The following is an 18941-nucleotide window of genomic DNA, read 5'->3' on the forward strand; positions in this document are numbered from 1 at the left end:
AAGGCTCTTGCAATATTCAGGATCAAAGATGTATACTAAGGTGTTGGAAATGGGAATAGAAACGTATTCAATATTATTTTCAGAGGTAGTATTAAGGCCCTATGACCAGACCTGATTTCCTGCACATAGAAATGCTAGGAAACAAACTGAGAACAGTAATAGAAAGTGCTACGTAGATTTAAAAAGGGAACAATCACCAGTGTTATTCAATGTTAAATTGCCTCTCAACATTAAAGCTGAAATATCTGTGAAATTTTCTGAGTTTCAGACTTCTCTTAATTTGGAATATCCTTATTACATATTTAGCATTTTAATCAAGTAGAACAAATTATACCAGTCTCTGAACTTTCATTAAAATGGCCTTCTTCATGTGACTTTGTGTGGTTTTTTTGTTATGTATCTTTCAGATGAGTACTGAAATTTATAGATAAAATTACACATCTAATAATTGCTTCAAAATTACATCGGAGTTGTGGAGGGGAAAGTAGGTAGAAATAGAGATGAAATGATATTGGCCATGAGATGATTGTTGCAGCTGGGTATTAGGTACATGGGGTTCATCGTATCATCCTGTCTTCTCTTGAATATGTTTGGAATATCCCATAGTAAAAAAAAAAAATTAGAAGTTTATGAAATGGAAGCATGTATATTTGTGTGAGTATATACAAAATTTTTTAAAATAATAAACAAAAGGTTTAGTAGGAATTTTATTCCACAGGATATTTGCTTTGTAAAAAGGGAACAGTACATGGTCAATATTCACAGGACAGTTCTGTTACTTCCTGAACTTGGTCATAAGCAGCCCAGTAGAGCCTGCACCAGCCCTCCAGGAGCCATTGCGACTGCCACCTTCCTCATCCCTGTCCTTAGCTTCAGAGTCTACAACCCCAAATGATTCCTGAGACCAGCTCCAGAGTCTGTCAAATTCCTAACATTACTCAAAGCAACAAGACTGAATTTACATTTGCTACCAGCAATCTTAAGCCCAAAATGCTTCAAAGGTTAAATAACCACACATTTAAAATACATAGAAAAATAATATAATTATAGAATTTATACAAAGTAGATTATTAAAAAACAAATACGCTACAAGAAATACATCTTATATCCGAGCACAAAAATTTGGAAATATACATGGAAATATATGTTTAAGAAAAAAACATTTATTTTAAATTCTGAGTGGGAAGACATAGAGTATGTTCTGGTTTACTAGTATAACTTTGAATAGAACTGCAATTTGCTAACAGAAATCTTCATCCCATTCTCAAGCTTCTAAAAACAGTTCCTGGAGAAGATTAGACAGCTGTTCCTCTTTCCAAATTCTGTTTAATTTCAGCTGTATATTTCCCATAGAATCTTTCTGCCTTCTTGTTGAATTTAGCATTCCTTTCATTAATGTAGTCGATATCTGCATCATCATTATAAGGTCGTCTCCTGCTGTATTTATCTCGTTTTTCAATTCTGAGGGAAAAAGAAAACAATTTACAAAATTTAAAGTTTGCCTTCTTTTGGGGTATTAATAGAGCATGACCAAATAGTTAAGAATAAAATCAGTACACTTAAGTGTAGTACAGTCTTCCAGCCAAGATGGAGGCATAGGTAAACACACTTTGCCTCCCACACAATTACAGCAAAAATTACAACTAGACTACACAAAACAAGTATCACCCAGATTCGTCAGAAAACTGAGCTGTATGGAAGTCTGACAACTGAGGATTTAAAGCCACACTCATCCAGGCAGGTACGAGGGGTGGAGGCGCAGAGAGGCGTGGAGAGGCAGGGAAACGAGTGGTCCCACATTCATGTGTGGTGGACAGAAATCAGGAGGGATACCCTGAGAGGGAGAGATCCCAGCCCCGGACCAAACCACCCAGCCTAGGTTCCAGTGCAGGAAAATAAGTCCCCACAACTTATGGATGCAAAAATCAGGGAGGTTTCGGGCAGCAGAAGAAACTGTGGGATTCTCAAGAGACTATTCTTAAAGGGCCCACAACAAACTGAGGACTCAAGCAGACCCACCTCCTCTGCGATTGTGCCCCAGGGCAACAGCTGGAAGGGCAGAAGCAGCATACAGGGAGAAGGTGAAGTGACTGGCAAGGGAGTGAGAGCCCGGAAGACAGCTTCCTCTCGGGCAATCTCCAGAGGCCAGGCAGCAGCACTGTCCCCTCTCTGAGCCCTCCCTCACACAGGGCCGCAAAGCAGTGAAACAGGTTAACCCACCTGGGTGATTGCCTAAGGCTCTGCCCCACACAACTGACAGGTGCCTTTCCACAACAGGCCACTCTACTAAGACAGGGAGTCAAAGCAGCTCTACCTAATACACAGAAACAAACACAGGGAGGCTTCCAAAACAAGGAGACAAAGAAATATGGCCCAAATGAAAGAACAGAACTCCAGAAAAAGAACTAAACAAAATGGAGATAAGCAATCTAACAGGTGCACAGTTCAAAACACTGGTTATCAGGAATGTCAAAGAAATCACTGGGTACTGCAACAGCATAAAAAACACCCAGGCAGAAATGAAGGTTACATTAAGTGAAATAAAGAAAAATCCACAGGGACCAACAGTGGAGGGGATGAAGCTGAGATTCAAATCAACGATTTGGAACATAAGGAAGAAAAAGCATTCAATCAGAACAGCAAGAAGAAACAAAAATTCAAAAAAAATGAGAATATAATAAGGAGCCTCTGGGACAGACATCTCCAAACGTACCAACATCTGAATCATAGGGGTGCCAGAGGAATAGACGAAGGGCTAGAAATTGAAAACTTACTTGAAAAAACAATGAAAGAAAACTTCCCTAATTTGATGAAGGAAATAGACATATAAGACCAGGGACCACAGAGAATCCCAAACAAGTTGGACCCAAAGAGAACCACACCAAGACACATCATAATTAAAATGCCAAAGGTTAAAGATAAAGAGAGAATTTTAAAAGCATTAGGAGAAAAGCAGAGAATTACCTACAAAGGAGTTCCCATGAGACTGTCAGCTGATTTTTCAAAAGATAATTTGCAGGCCACAAGGGATTGGCAAGAAGTATTCGAAGTTATGAAAAGCAAGGACCTACAACCTTGATTACTCTATCCAGCAAACTAGCATTTGGAATTGATGGGCAGATAAACTGCTTCCCAGACCAGGTAAAACTAAAGGAGTTGATCGTCACCAAACCATTATTATATGAAAAGCTAAAGGGAACTATATAAGAAAAAGAAGATCAAAACTATGAACAGTAAGATGGCAACAAATCACAACTATCAACAACTGAATCTAAAACACAAATACAAACTAAGGAAACAAGCAGAACAGGAACAGAATCATAGATATGGAGATCATTTGGAGGGTTATCAGCGGGGAGGGAAGGCGGAGAATTGGGAAAAGGGCGCAGGGATTAAGTACAAATTGGTAGGTACAAAATAGGGGGATGTTAAGGACAGTATAGGAAATGGAGTGGCTAAAGAACGTACATACATGACCCATGGACTAAAGGAGGGGGTTGCTAGAGGGACTGGGGATACTGGGCAGAGGAGGACAAAGGGGGAAAAAAATTGGGACAACTGTAATAGCCTAATCAATAACATATATTTAAAAAAAAATAGTATACTTTGGAGAAGAGCGGAGCAGTCTTCATCAAGATCAAGTTGAAACTGCTAATTAACAGCACAACCCTGGGTAAGTACCATGAAATCTAGGAATATAATATACTAACTAATCTTCAGAATGCTTCTAAAATCATAATGATAGCATTGTTAGAAACCGGACACATGAAGCATTACTTAAGAAGATGATTACAGCAATAATTATATTACTAATAACCATAGCTAATATGGAATGCACAGTATGTGATAGACACTATTCTTAATACTCCATGTGTGTTAACTCCTAAAATACAAATTTATTCTATTCTGCCTAATATTCACCCCTATTAGTATTAAGAAACATAAATGTGGCCCTGAATGGGTAGCTCAGTTGGTTAGAGCACCATCCTGGTACGCCAAGGTTGCAGGTTCAATCTCCAGAAAGGGTATATACAATAAGCAACCAATGACTGCATAAATAGTTTGAAAAATAAATCGAGGCTTCTTTCTCTATCCCTCTCCCCCGCCCCTTTCCCTCTCTCTTAAATCAATAAATGAAAATTTAAAAAGAAAAGAAACACAAATGTAACGGAGGTATATTTACTATAACATTATTTCTTCAAAATCAAATAGCAGAGTGATTTTTCTTTAAGAACGTATCAGTTCTTAAAGAAAAATAATTTTCCCAGAGCATTTGAGATCTTGCTCCCCAGCATAGGTCATCAGTCTGGCTCAGATAAACTCATAAAAATTTAAATAGATAAATAAAAGAGGCTAAGCCAGAAATCAGCAAGTATAATGTCTATCTATCTATTAAAATTCTAAGCTCATTTTGTCCATTTTGCCATTAAGTACTTAAAATTTCACAACGATGCCCTGTCTGGTGTGCCTCAGTGAACTGAGGGCCAGCCTCTGAACCAAAGGGCTGCTGGTTCGATTCCCAGTCAGGGCATATGCCTGGGTTGCAGGCCAAGTCCCCAGTAGGGGGCACATGAGAGGCAACCACACACTGATGTTTCTCCACCTTTTTCTCCCTCCCTTCTCCTCTCTAAAGATAAATAAATAAAATCTTTAAAAAAAAAAAAATTTCACACTGCTGTACTGAGTACTTACTGTTTTTCCAGATCTGTGACCATCCTATCAACTTCCTGTGTGGAAGGCACATGTGTTCCATGAAGAAGACTGTTGGATGTTGGGAAAAACTCTTCTCCACTGAAAAGACAGCAAAATGATCTTACAGTAACACTACAAGCGCTCCATATTTCAAATTTCAAACTAAACAATCACACACAATGAGAGATAAAAATATATTTACTGTGGGATCCTACCTTCACTTAAAAAAATATATACAGAGTTGAAAGGGACCTAATAAATCACTTACTCTGACACCTTCCTTCTATAGGTGAAAGAGCCAAGGGCCAGAGGTCAAAGCAGTTGCTTCCAAGTTCAAGTTGTTTCTCTTTCCACTAAAGCAGGGATCAGCAAGCTACACCATGTTTTTATATATAGTGTTACTGGGACACAGCCACACACATTTGTTTATATACCCTCTATGCGACTCTCACATCACAACAGCAGAGTTAAGTAGTTGTGACAGAGACCATGTAGTCGATAAAGCCTAAAATGTTTACTATCTGATCTTTTATTTAAAAACAAAAAAAAAAGTTCACACATGCTGGAACTAAAGCATCCTGCCTCTTAAAATGGTATCTGAGTGACTATGATAATCTGGCTGTTAACCACTCAACACCCAGCCTTAGAATGCCCAGCCAGAAAGACAACCAGGTGGTGAGCTTAACTGCTGTGGAGTGAGTAATAAATAGTGTTTTAAGATCAGAAATCATTCTTTGAAAGCTACTTGATAACCCATACCTAACCACTCCCTAAGCATTATTTATGTATGTTTGTGTGTGTGTATATATGTACACACACACAAATACATCTACATCACCTCAGAATGGGGGGAAAGAAAAACACCTGCATCAATCCCATCAACTTACTGCTTTTCTCTCAGCCTCTCATATGCGTCCATGTCAGGTTTGATCTGTTTGGTCAATCTATGGTACTGGCGTAACTGGGCAGCAGCATAATCTAAAAATAAAATTAAAATCAGAGACAATATATTTCCTTGTTTAGTCATTACTATGCAGAAAAAAATCAAAATTATTATTAGTAATATATGCACAAGACACCAATCTAAGCATAGTATCTATCCTGAAGATGCTGATAATACAAGACTTAATTTTACCACAAAGAATAAAAGAACCCAGCTGACTGAAGTACAGGCTTTATTGCTACCCTAGGAGACACACTTTTCTTGGGTTTTTGCCTCTCAGAGGATATCCCTGAAGGGGCATACCCTTTCATAAACCAGGAACACCGACGGTAACGCGTATCCAACAGGCCCATACAGTCAAGTAAAAGCTAATTTCACCTGAGAAGCCCAGGTCAGGGTTTTTCCTCTTCTTTTTCCTCTCCCACCTTTCTGCATCTTCTGCACTGATCGCCAATAACTTCACTTTCTCGTAGTCCTCCCCTCTTGCTGCACATTCCTAAAAAGAAAGAAAAGCTGAAACTTGCAATTATGATACAAGCAAGAAAGACTGAATAAAGACATCTAGCAATACTTTCAAAATAACGATTAATAGTCAAAGAAATTTCAGGAATCTACTATGGTATATAAGAAATAAGCACACCAGTTTAAAAATAATATTCACATTTATCAGGTGTCACAACCTGTTTTAAATGTTTTTCACGCATTGACTCATTTAATTCATAATTAACTCAATTATTATTATAGTGCAACTTTCACAAATGAGAAAACAGAGGCACAGACAGGTTAAACAGCTCACCCAAAGTGTTGCAGCTAGAAAAAGCAGAGCCAAGATCTGAACTCTGGCAGTCTGGCTCCAGAGCCTGTGTACAAAAAAACCCCAAGCTCTTCTATGTCAGTACAAGAGAAAACTGAGTAACCCACATATGGAGACAGCAGAGGAGTTCTAACCTTTTTCTTTTCTTCTTCCTGTAGTTCCCACTCTAAACGAGCTTTTCTGGCTTCCCAATTTGCAGGTAACTTAAGTCTTTTATCTTCTTCCACAACTTCCTGGTGATTTAATTTACGGGCTTCATTCTAAAACCATAACACATAAAGTTTGTAGGTGAAACATGAAAATCAATCCAAACAGATCTTGCCTTCTTTGAGGGTCAGGTAAGACACATTAACAGGGGAACCTCATTTTATCCTAAAAGCAACAGAGAGCCATCAAATGATTTTAAGCAAGGGAACTGCCTAACTAGGTCTGCATTTGTATAGAGTCAAGAAAAATATGTTGAAATAAACTGGTTTGCTGCTCCAGCGGCCTAGGGATTAATACCAGCTTTGCCTATGTTTAGCTGCATGGTCCCTTAGGGTTACATGGGACGAGGTATCACAAAGTAGGGAAAGACTACTACAGTGGCACTAGACTTTAGATGGCATGAAATAATATTAAATCATGTGATGAGAAAGATGTCCTATTTTCAATTCTTTTAATCCTGGTTAATTCAAGGAAAAAGGCTCAATTTGGGGCTAGGGCTTTAATACCTCTATTATCTCTAATCCTTTCCAAATTCCCTCTCCTTTTAAAATATTTTCACAGTTTCTATTATGACAAGTGAAAGAAATTTTCCATTTGGATTACTCCATAAAGAGTTTGCTTTAAAACAAAGTGAGCATATCATCTCAAAGACTAATTAAGTTAGATGTTTCTTAGACTGGTGGCAGTTAAATCCAGGAAGCCATGTCTCCTAATTTCCAACCAGATTTTCTTTCCACAGTTGTCCAGGTAGATATTTAAGTGTGTTTAATTCTTTATGAGACTAACCTTTGGGGGCAGTGAGATACTCCTCTTACCTAGCATCTCTTAGTCACTCTTGATTCTGGCAATGCCCTCTGGGTGAAGACACTAAGAACACACCTAAAGTCGGTTGTGTTTGTTGCACTGAAGGAGATAGCAAGTCATAGGGAGCTCATTTCAGTGAGAGGGTTTCAGGAGGGGCTAGTTATAAGATTTGGGTTTGTATCAGGTAACTGGGGGGAAAATTCATGGAAGCACAGTTGCGCTCTGGATCGGCACTGTTAGAAAGCCAGGGCACTCGATGATAGAGTATCTTAAGTTTTTACATACGAGGCAGGATTAATGGAGGAAAATTAATGATTTATTTGGTAATAGCAGTCTATGATGTTAGCAGAAGTGGAGGGGTCATTTCTGTGGTTTGAATAGTCTCGTTCTTGTCTCACTCCTACAGTCAGAGTGATGTTGGGGTTTGGTGGAACCATGGCCAGGCTGTCTGTCAGGCCACTTCGAGTTGAAAGAATCAAGAGCTGCTTTTTTTTTTTTTTTTCCTTTGTCAGCTCCAACTGCAGCCAGTAGTTTGCTGGACTCTTTTCCCTAACATGTATTCTCTTCCTTTCCATTTGTTCTCCCTGCTTGGATATTTCTTCCTCCAATTTCTTTGTCTGATGTCACCTTATTTCTCTTTTAAACAGCAGTTTAGGTGTCCTACCCAAGGCACTCCCTGAAACCCATCACTCTATTAATCTCTCCCCTGTACTCCCGGGGTATTTTGTTCCTAACTCTACCGTGGCATTTATCACAACATAATTTCTAGCTATAAAGTTCTCTTCTCTTCTTTAGAGAAGAGACCTTGCCTTAATCACCTGGTTCCCCACTAACTGGCTAAACCACTGACACTATAGACTTTCAGAGATTTGTTGATTATTACTGAATAAAGAGGCATCCAACTCTCTTATTGACATTGGACAATTTTCTTCCAGTCTCAAGCTATACACATTTCCCTAGGTAAAATGAAGAGCTTGTTAAAATACAGCAGCGAGTCTGTGAGCAATAGAGACTCTCAAACCTAGCCCAGATAAATTAAATCAGATGCAGGTGAGACGGGATGGAGCGACTACACGAACAGCTGACCCTTAGACAACGCAAGTTAAATCCGCAGGGGTCCCTTTAAACCAGACATTTTTTCAGTACCTAAATACATTCGGCCCTTCCTATCCGCAAGTTTCTTTTCACATTCCCAACCGCGGATCAAAAATACTGCTGACCCTGAACAACACGGGGCGTTATGGATGCCGCCCCAGCAGAGTCAAAAACCCGCGTATAACTAATACTGTTTTCATCCTGAGTGGTTGGTTCAACCTAAGTATACGAAGGGCCTACTGCTGAGTTCAAGTTATATGTGGACTTCCGCCTGCGCAGGGGTCAGCGCCCCTAACCCAGACGTTGTTCCAGGATTAACTGTATTTTCAAAAGAGATCACAATGTGCTTCCAGGGTGGACAACCACCGGGAGGTGTCTTTCATCCAGTTCTGCGGGTCTGTTGGGCACGCTGAGGGGACTTCCTCTTCTCCCCACATACATGCAGAGGCCTGACCAATGACAGGTCTCAGCTGAGGTTACTCACCCGCTTCAGATGCAGCTCCCGGAATTTGCGCAGTCTCTGCTCGCGCTTCTGGGCCGCGAGCTCCTCCGCCGTCGCGAGGGGTTGTTCCTCCTCCGCGCTCTCCACCCGCATCTGCGACAAGAAGAACTGGCTGTTGACAGCGCCGGCACGGCCTCTCCCGGGGCTGCCCAGGCCGATTCCCTGCCGGTCCCGACAGGCCGCGCCAGGCCCTCACTGCGGACCCCGACCCCACAATGTCTACTCCTCCCTGGCCTGGCACCCAAGAACCTTCTCCACCCCTCCCGCCTCCTGGTAACCTCCCATAAAAACCCTTGGATATAGCGGGCAGCACTTACCTTCTCGGTAAGAGTCGCAGCCGCCATTACAACCTCCCTCTCCCCACTTCCGGCAACAACTTGGCACTTCCGTTGGCCTTCCGATTGATGTTAATAACGTACGATAAGCTCCGCCTTTTCCTGGCTGCGTCAGGCGTTTGAGACCAATCCCTGCTCCTTCTAACAGTGAGCTGTTTTTCGATTGGGCAGGACCTTGCGCAGCCGCAAAAGGCCAGGGGTAGAGCGGTGAGGTGGAGAGGCCGGAAGCGTTCGGGAGGGAACAGCAAGGAGGAAAGGCCGACCCTGAGCCTGTAAACAGTCACGTCAACTGCGTGCTGCTCCCGTGAAGAGGAAGTGCTTAGCGTCAGTGTCACTTTCTTCGAGGCAGTTCCAGCCTGACTGCTTGGTCTCACGTAGGCCCTTAGAACTGTCGTATGGCACCATTTCAATTTTCTTAATAGCGTAAGACGTTTCTCTTTGTTCATTTTCTATTTCCCGCATCAACGTTATAAACTGCTACAGTGCAATCACGTCCATTTTCTTTCCTCTTCCGAGTCCAACAGAGGAACTGTTCCAGGATGAGTAACAGTGCTTACATTAGTAAAGTACGGTGCTGGATACAAAAGGAATATATGGAAATGTATCTTGTTCTGCACTAATAACCACTAATTAGATGTAGAAATGAAAAAGCCCCCAAATAAAAAGATATATAGGTATAAAATGTAAACGGTAACGTAAAGAAAAACAAAATAATTTGAGGTACAGTACTTACAAAATTAAATTCAAGAAAGCTCATGGAACTCATTTTTTCGTAGATGCTTTTCTCAAGATACTGCTTTCAGTGTTTATTAACACCAAAAAAGAAAGCAGTTTTGAATTCTGCATATATGTTTATATAGAATTCGAAAATGAGACATATAGCTGGAGTTGATCTTATAATCGTCATTTTTATAACATTAATAAACCACAGGAACTTTACTGTTTACAACAATTAGTATAGTAAGATGCTTTCATTTTATGTTGTTTTGCTCAAAGTCGCAGAAACTAACGATGTTGAAGACTTGTTGTCACTGTACTGACAAGAAAAAGATGTTCATAATATAGCCATATAAAAAGACGTTTGTATGGACATAGAAAACAATCCAGAATGTACATCATACTACTTGACAAGGATTGCCTCTGAGGAATGGAAATAGCTGTGGTACTTTGACTTACTATATTTTAAATAACTTGAGATGAGTAACACATGCTGCCCAATCTTACCAAGGGGAAAAAAACACACACTGCCATAGTTTTGTCCTCCAGCACTTTCTTTTCTGATTTTTTTTTTAAATTTTATTTACTTTTAGAGGGAGGAGAAAGGAGGGAAAAAAGACTGAGAAACATCAATGTGTGAGAGACATCAATAGCATTCCTCTCGCAAGTCTGCAAATGGGGACCAGGCCAACAACCCAGAGATGTGCCCTGAACACCTTTGTACTGAGGCAGAAGCCTGCCATCCTTCCAAAATTGTGTGAACTAACACGATAATATTGAAACAAAAAAAAACAAACCCTACCATGGGAATGATAGAATTCAGGCGTTAGAGTTTAGCTTTAATTGACAGGCTTAAATGACGAATGCATGTGGAATGCCGTTATTTCAAAATTGTGAATCTTTTGAATGAAGACTCCTTCCATTTTAAAAAAAAGAAAAAAGAAAGAAAAGGGCTTTGTACAAGGGAAAAGAAAGGAAGAGAGGAAAAGATTAATAATAGGAGTAGGTTTCATAGATCGTACTGACCTGGGTTTAATAAAATAGGATTTCCCCAGAGGAGAAAAGCACTCCCAACAGCCACTTCAACTTGGACCAAAAAAACAGGTATCAGTATCATTTGAGGATTACAGTTGTACTCTGAAGATGACGACTTGGGTAAATATAGCATTGGCCAAAAAGTTTTTTTTTTCCTGTAAGATGGCTCTATTAACAGTTTTCTAACTTCAAAACAATTTTGCTAAATTGTGTTGTGACAGCTGTCATATCAGTGTGCATTAAAAAAAATCAAAATTGGTGAATTTTTGTGTGGCCATTTTAACATCGAAGATAGAAAAAAATAAGCAGCATTTGTGGACCTGTTATGCTTTATTATTTCAAGAAAGTTAAAAACGCTACTGAAATGCTAAAAAAAAGATTTGTGCAGTGTATAAAGAAGGTGCTGTGACTGATTGAAGGTATCAAAAGAGGCTTACAAAGTTTCATGCTGGAGATTTCTCACTGGATGATGCTCCATGGTTGGAAAGACCAGTCACAAGTTGGTAGAGATCAAATGGAGACACTGAGATCAACATTATACCACGCAGGAGATAACCAACCTACTCAAAATATCCAAATGAATAAAGTTACTGGTGAAAATTAAAAAATGTCTCTTACCAAAAACACTAAACAGACTCTCTAGCCAAACCAATACTAACAGGATGCTCAGATTAACCATGTTTTCAGTTAATAATCTTAACACCAATCAAACCTTGTGTTTTGTCTGACTGTTGTAACCAGGCCAGTCTACCAATAGTAGTAGTCTCATGTCTCCTTAAAAATGAACCTAACCATGTAAACTTTAAAGATCTTACTCTTTTCAGAGGGGGAAGGGAAAGTGAGGGAGAGAAGCATTGATGTGCAAGGGAAACATCAGTTGTTGCTTTTCCCCCAACTGGGAACCTGGCCCACACCCCAGGCACAGCACTGAATCCACTGAGCCACACCAGTCAGGGCCCACATAAACTTTATTTGGAAGGGAAGGGAGGGAGAAAATGAGGGCACATGGATCACACCCCATCCAGGGACTAAACCTGCAACCTAGCCATGTGCCCTGACCAAGAATCGAACCAGCAACGTTTTGCTTTGCAGGACGATGCCCAACTGACTCATGCTGGCAATGGCTCATCTTTTAATTTTTTTTTACAATTTAATATTTTTAGAGAGTGGAAGGCAGAAAGAGAGGTAAATATCAATGGGTTGTCTCTTGCACACCCCCAACCAGGAAATTCCTTGTTCAAACCCAGTCCTGCTGGCTTAAGGGATGAAAATGTTACCAAAGCCATATAAATCATCATGACAGCAATAGTATGTCCAGGAATGTATATATGCAACTCATTGTGGACATAAATTTCACTGTTGCCCTGACAGGGAACTCAGCAGATTGAGCACCAGCCTGCTAACTGAAAGGTTGCTATTTCAATTCTCAGGGCACAAATCTGGGTTGCCAGCCAGGTCCCCACTTGGGGGCATGCAAGAGGCAACTGATCCATGTATCTCTCTTTCTCACTTTCCCTCTCAAATAAAATCCTTTTTAAAAAATAAATTTCATTGGATCAACATAATATTCTGACAAAAATACCTGCACTAACCTCTAGCTACATATAACTAATGAACACAAGTGACTAGTAGATTTAAATGTCAAGTAATCACATGGTTATTGGCTACTTTATTGAAGAGGGCAGGTAAAATGGAGAACTTCAGTTAAGTCCCACTCGCAGAGGTGTCCAACCTTTTGGTGTCGGAGCCACACTGCAAGTGTTGTCTTGGGCCACACATTAAATTCATTGTGACGCATAATTAAAAGGTATCTCACATTTTAAAGATTTTGTTGGACCACATTCACAGCCATCCCGGGCTGCATGCCACCCATAGGTTTGACACCCCTGCTGAAGGACCTTTCTCATTTTTCCTAAATGTTCACGGATTTTAGAGATAAACAATTTGCCTCCCACAAGTGCCCAGCCAGGGACTGAACCCACAACCCAGGTTATGTGCCAACCAGGTAGTGAACCCTCAGCCTTCAAGGACAGGACAATGTTCCCATCAACCAAGCCACACCAGCAAGGGCTCATCATCTTGTTAAGATTCTATTTTTAGAGACAGTGGAAGGGAAAAACAGAGGTAGAGAAACATCAATGGGTTGTCTTTTGCTCACCTCCAACCAGGAACCCAGAACAACTAAGGGAGGCTGGTGCTCAGTCCTCTGGGCCACACCAGCCAGAGTTCATCTTTTTGTAAACCAGCTTCTACCTAACTTCAGCCTCTTCACCCTTAATTTCTGTGGGTATGTTTTGTTCCTTTGCCCCAGCATATAGGCACAATAAAGTCATTAAGCTGGTTGGCATCTCCTGGTCAATTCAAACATTTGACCTAGTAAATCAAGTTAACACTAGAAGTTTAAAAATGTCTTAAGTCACTACACAAATGTCTATAACCGATCTATTTTTATCAAGTTCCTAAATCTTTGTTGTAATCATCCATTTTTAAACTGCCCACTTCCTTTGCAACTACAGCATTAAAGAATTTCTAACTGACGAATTTAATATAACCTCAGATTTTCTACCTCAGTAAGGGACTTCCATTTCAACCTGAGCCTGAGTTTCCAGCCCTGAAGCTCATAGTGTAACTTCCAGGATAATACACTATGCTAGCGGTTCTGTAAGATTTGAGTTATCACATCAACCGGGAATATTGTTAAGATTCAGGTTCTAATTCAGGTCTCTGTGGGGAGGTGAGATTTGCTTCTCAGAAACTCCCAGGTAAGGTCAACTGAGCCCTATGCTGTCACAATTCATGGATCTGGATCTGTGATTAGCAAAGTGTTAAACAAGAGATACCTCCTTATTCTTCATTAAATAAAGACCCATCATGTAATATATGTACAATAAAATGAGACAAATAGTAAAAACAAGAAGTTTATTAATATATATAACAAAATTTACTGTTCCTTATAAATTTGTTTAACCAATCGATATTACACAAAACATTTACAAGTATATATACAAGACTCCCACCTGTATGTAACCCTCTGGTCCATTTGTGCTCTCTTATCTGCAAGAGAAACCTAAAATGTTAACAATTACCACTAAATTGCTCACAGGAATGATATAATGCTATACAAAACAAACTTGCAATAAAGTGCATTTCAGGCCACCTGAGCCCATCAGTCTTCTTTTTTCAAACAGGTTTCCATAATTCATATGGACTTTTTTTCTGCTGTGTTTTTGGGGATCCTGAAGAGGTCTCTTCAGCAGTAGCTTTAGCTGATTTCTGAAGCATTGGCTTTGCTACAAAATTCTGTGAGAACAAATTTAAGAGTCAGCTTCCCAGACATTTACATAGTACATACTTAAAATATCTGTTTATAATAAAATAATTCCATTTAAGGTTGAAAATTGAGACACACCAACCAAATGCCAAGTGTGCACCTTATTTGTAGCCCAACTCCAACTGCTAGGCCAAGAAATTGTGTCGGGTAAAATCAGACATATGCAGGGCATATTACAATGGTGAGGTGTTGAAAAAAATGTTAAAACATTCAAACAGAATGTGGAGATTAAAGGAGCCTATTAATTTGGTCACTTGTAGAAGTAGCACAAAAATATGAAAGATCAGTGCTATGAAGTCGTTTAACAGGTCTCAATCATCACTGAAAACAGAACAATGAGCCTTCCAACAAAAATAAAAGCCCACATAATGGATTAGATGTTCTAAGTCCAATTTTGGAGTGGCCAGGGCTTAGACATACGTACATTAGAGCTACTGCTTTTTTGCTGCGAAGACTTTTCACTGGCATTTTTAGTTCCGTCTTCTGTTAGCTTTTCCGACAGCTAGACAAGAAAAGGAAATATATTAAAAAACAAAACAAAACCTTTGATTTACAGTACTGTATACAAAGCAACCCAACTATATATAAATTTAGTTGTAAAGATAAAACAAGTGGGATCTAATCATACAATCAACAGTCTAAACACTGTAGTTGTTTCCCCCTTAACAAAAGCGATGCATTAAATGTGACTGATGAAGACACACGTCCCCATAGAGCACACTTTTATTCCCAAGTTCAAATAACTGCCAAAGTAGAGTCAATAACCAGAAAATACCTAGTTTTAAAGAAATACTGTAGCACCTCATCATTTGAAGAAACAACTAAGACGTTATTTGTCTAGCACTAATACGGGCATACCCATAGCTGAGTCCGAATGATAAGTTCATCTGGGTAACATCTCTCTTGTTTTAACTAAGCCTATCAACTCATAGCTTCCTTAAACCTTTAAAGCTACGGATTTTATACTTTGGGTTTCAACGTAACTTAAAAAGCAAGGGCAATTTGCCAATGTACATCCTGCACATTTCTGGAGAATTATAAACTTATCTGCAAGTGAGCAGGCCTCTTCTGCAATCTCTCAAAACATCTGGAATAAATTGCATGTATTACAAAAGGGACATGTATATCACAGATGCCCCAACATTACAAAGTGTACTTTAGTTTAAAAATGTTCTTCTGTATCTTATCCAAACAGCACCTATCCCAAATTCTAGCATGCACATGGATCTACCAACAAAAACTAAGCTTTCAGTGTGTGAACATAAACTTCAAATTAGTTAAACCTCTGATGCTTATGCCCATGTATCAATTACCAACAGATTTTCTTCAGCAATGTCTGGAGACCACATTCATGATTTCTATAAGACAGAAATAAAGCAGATAAACTATACTGTATGTTGAGTACAGAATTTCTGGGAACATAATGCTGCAAATGAAAACTACAGATAAATATTCTAGAGACTAAGAAAAATTCGGTAACTACACAGAATCAAAATACCAGCTACATTCATGAAAGCAATACTGTGTCAACTAAAAACAGAGTTCATAAATCTCCCATCTTCATGGGAGAGACTGAGTATTGTCAGACCTGCTATTTTGATTTTAACAATAATATTTAGCGAGACTTTCTAAAAAGTAGTCTAAAGTAAGTCAATTAAAAATGCTAATCAGATCTTTCTGGAAGTGGCTCTCTGAAAACTGTGTATGGATATACCTAGAATACTTACCCCAAACTTTGCACCTTTATTTGGTACAGCTGTCTCATGGTTTGTTTCCTTAGATACAGGAACAACTCTGAGACTAGGGGGCAATTCAAAGTTCGTTGTTCCTAACGCTTTTGCTGCATTGGCTTTCGCTATTTCTAACAGCTCCATACGATCTACAAACACAAAACAAAACACAAAATATTTCTTAATCTTGCAGCATTTCCCAAGGAGGACTCAGAATCACAAAATAAGATTTGCATTTATTAACCAACATGTGTTTAACATTTTGTGTAAAATATATCCTTATTCATGGGGGAAAAAACTCTTTTTTGCTGAGAAAAATAAGCACCCCTAAATAATCAACAGTTTTCAAGTTTTCCTTACCAAAAGCCTGAAATACTGTTTCTGCATTCTTTTCAAATGTGTATTCTGAACATTACTGGTTAAAAAAATTTTTTTAGCCCTGGCTGTTGTGGCTCAGTGGACCGAATGCCAGCCTGAAAACCAGAGGGGCGGCTGGTTGATTCCCAGTCAGGGCGCATGCCCGGGCTGCCGGCCAGGTCCCCAGCAGGGGGCACGCGAGAGGCAACCACACAAGGATGTTCCTCTCCAAAAATAAAATTTAAAAAGAAATTTTGTATACAGTACAACTGTCACAATGAACCAATACTGATACATTACTATATCCATTTTCAGACTTTGAGTTTTGTTTTTTTATCTAATATTCTGTCCATGATCCTATGGTGAAAATCGTTTGTTTTCTAAAATACTGAAACAAAATTTAATTTTCTCAGTAATACAGTATTAATTTTATAAAAAAAGAGTTCTTTATATTGTTATTTAATTTTTTAAACTGAATTTTTTGGGGTGAAAGTTAATAAAATTACATCGTTTTCAGGTGTACAATTCTATAAATTATTTGTGTATTATATGCGCGTTCATTACCCACAGTCAAGTCTCCTTCCGGGACCCAGGAGTCCTCCTCTATATCCTTAAGATTACTTAAAAAGCCAACAAGCAATGTGAAACACCCTTGCACATACGCACAAGAAATGAGAATCAGAATCTGCCTTTCATGAGCTGTAAGTAAGGTTAGGTTAGGCTTTCTGGCATAAGTGACTAAGCTCTGGCCTACAGTTTAAAAAAAAAAAAAAAAAAAAGGGAAGCTTTGATTCTATTTTCCCGCTCAATGATTAACTTCGCAGACACTTAGGATAAACAACTAAGTCACTAACGTTTACAGGGTTCCACTAAGAAACGCCAGCCACCAGGAGAAAAGACTGTCCATCCAGAGCCACTTAACACCTGCAACTTATCCCAAGGGGGAAGAACAGGGTCCTTTCAAAAATCGGGTGTCAACTGCTGGGTGGTTTTAACTGTTAGCCTGCTAATGTCGTCCTCCCCTCCTTCCTTCCATCAAAACTATTAAGATTTCAGACGCCAAAGAAAAAAACTTTTAAATTACACAGCAACTTTGCCTCCCTAGCCTACTACTACTGTCGCCACACCTGCAGAAAGGCGCCCAGGGAGAAGCGATCTGTGCACGTCTGGACTCACCTTTCTCACTTAAGCGAAAGGGCGTTGGGCTACGCGACCTCGTCCTGGATCTCCCCCGCCAACTCCTGTGCTCCTCCGGGTACACCGAGCGACCAAAGCCATAGTAGCGTCGCCCCCGTGTGACCGCGTAGGCCCTTCGGTAATATGACCGTCCCCGAGAGCGGGACCGGCTACGAGATCGGTCTGGCGAGGGGGACGGAGACCGGTAGTACCTCCTGGAGGAACCGTAGTGCCTCTCCCGGTACCGGCGGCGGCTGAGGGATCGCGACCGGCTCCGAGAGTAAGACCGAGAGTAGCGCCTGTACTTCCTCTGGTGGCGTCTTCGGGATCGAGACCTGGACCTGCTCCTGCGTCGGGGCCGGCTCCGGCTCCTGGACGACCACCGACTGGAGACACTGGAGCGCGACCGCGAGCTTCTGGGCGAGCGGCTCCCGGTCGCCGAGGACAGTCGGCTGGAACGGCCCGAGGCTGACGGAGACTCCTCAGGCAGCGAGCCCGGCCACATACCGTTCACGTAGCTGGACATCTCGGCCTGCGTTTGGAAGCTTCCTTGCCTTTCAGGATCCTTCTCGAAAACTCGGTTCCTAAACATGAACGGGAGGGGGTTGGGAAGAAGGAAGTGAATTCCCGGAAGTAAGGCCGCGAGTGGTGGGGGAGGGGGAGCTCGAGCAAGGAAACGAGACTCGCCAACTCCCGGTCCTCTCGACGCCAAACACCAGCCGTGTCGTCAAGCCAGCAGCCCCCTTTCTGCGCCATGCAGGGCCCCCCACTTCCCCTGTCCCCCACACTGAGGTTCCCGTGAATCCGACTTCATCACCAGAAAACTTACCAAAAACCACCGGCACTTCGCTTAGGACAGAGAGAAAGGCCCAACGAACGCCTTCCTTCCACACCTAAGGACGAAGAGGAGAATTTTCGCAACTGCTCTAGACAGAGAAGCCTTAACCTTCTCCACCTACGACGTCCGGGCGCGAACTGAGAAGGGAGTGGACTGACGCGTCGAAAGTACTAGAAGCTGACGTACGGCGCATGCGCAGGGACGCCGATGCGTGGGTGTTGCTTACTTCTCACCCAACCACTGCCCTTCTCCCCATCTCTGCCCACCCTCAGCCCCACCCCACCTTGCGCAATGGGCTCCAGGACGCGAATACGCGACCTAGCCAAGGAGGCGGCGGCGGCAGCGGGGTGCCGCGGGGTGGGGCG

General features: G+C 40.9%; 2 protein-coding genes across 2 annotated transcripts; both read right to left on the minus strand.

Annotated features, from left to right (window-relative positions):
* Positions 1-739: 739 nt before the first annotated feature.
* Positions 740-9464, minus strand: SYF2 (SYF2 pre-mRNA splicing factor). The gene is made up of 7 exons (XM_054571479.1): positions 9375-9464; positions 9040-9150; positions 6584-6709; positions 6014-6131; positions 5580-5670; positions 4693-4791; positions 740-1461 (listed from the first exon to the last, which is right to left on the minus strand). The coding sequence occupies exons 1-7, from the start codon at positions 9399-9401 to the stop codon at positions 1296-1298; spliced, it is 738 nt and encodes a 245-aa protein (XP_054427454.1). The 5' UTR covers positions 9402-9464; the 3' UTR covers positions 740-1295.
* Positions 9465-14106: 4642 nt separating this feature from the next.
* On the minus strand, positions 14107-18741 carry RSRP1 (arginine and serine rich protein 1). The gene is made up of 5 exons (XM_054571749.1): positions 18568-18741; positions 17739-18322; positions 16203-16354; positions 14900-14977; positions 14107-14444 (listed from the first exon to the last, which is right to left on the minus strand). The coding sequence occupies exons 2-5, from the start codon at positions 18262-18264 to the stop codon at positions 14325-14327; spliced, it is 876 nt and encodes a 291-aa protein (XP_054427724.1). The 5' UTR covers positions 18265-18322; positions 18568-18741; the 3' UTR covers positions 14107-14324.
* Between the last annotated feature and the right edge of the window lie 200 nt (positions 18742-18941).

The sequence above is a fragment of the Pteronotus mesoamericanus genome, unplaced genomic scaffold (assembly GCF_021234165.1).
Source record: "Pteronotus mesoamericanus isolate MK-2021 breed Mesoamerican mustached bat unplaced genomic scaffold, CSHL_Meso_final contig_221, whole genome shotgun sequence".
NCBI classification, from domain to species: Eukaryota; Metazoa; Chordata; class Mammalia; order Chiroptera; family Mormoopidae; genus Pteronotus; species Pteronotus mesoamericanus.

What these genes read in the sequence shown, in the direction of transcription:
- RSRP1 (XM_054571749.1), bottom strand. Translation starts at nt 18,264, where the DNA reads ATGTCCAGCTACGTGAACGGTATGTGGCCGGGCTCGCTGCCTGAGGAG. An exon ending in ATAAAGGTGCAAAGTTTGGG is followed by an intron (nt 14,978 to 16,202) that starts GTAAGTATTCTA and finishes TTTCTTGTCTAG; the next exon opens with CTGTCGGAAAAGCTAACAGA. An exon ending in AAAAAAGCAGTAGCTCTAAT is followed by an intron (nt 14,445 to 14,899) that starts GTACGTATGTCT and finishes TTGTTCTCACAG; the next exon opens with AATTTTGTAGCAAAGCCAAT.
- SYF2 (XM_054571479.1), bottom strand. Translation starts at nt 9,401, where the DNA reads ATGGCGGCTGCGACTCTTACCGAGAAG. An exon ending in CCCTGACCTGGGCTTCTCAG is followed by an intron (nt 5,671 to 6,013) that starts GTGAAATTAGCT and finishes TTTTATTTTTAG; the next exon opens with ATTATGCTGCTGCCCAGTTA. An exon ending in GAGAGGCTGAGAGAAAAGCA is followed by an intron (nt 4,792 to 5,579) that starts GTAAGTTGATGG and finishes CTGTCTTTTCAG; the next exon opens with TGGAGAAGAGTTTTTCCCAA.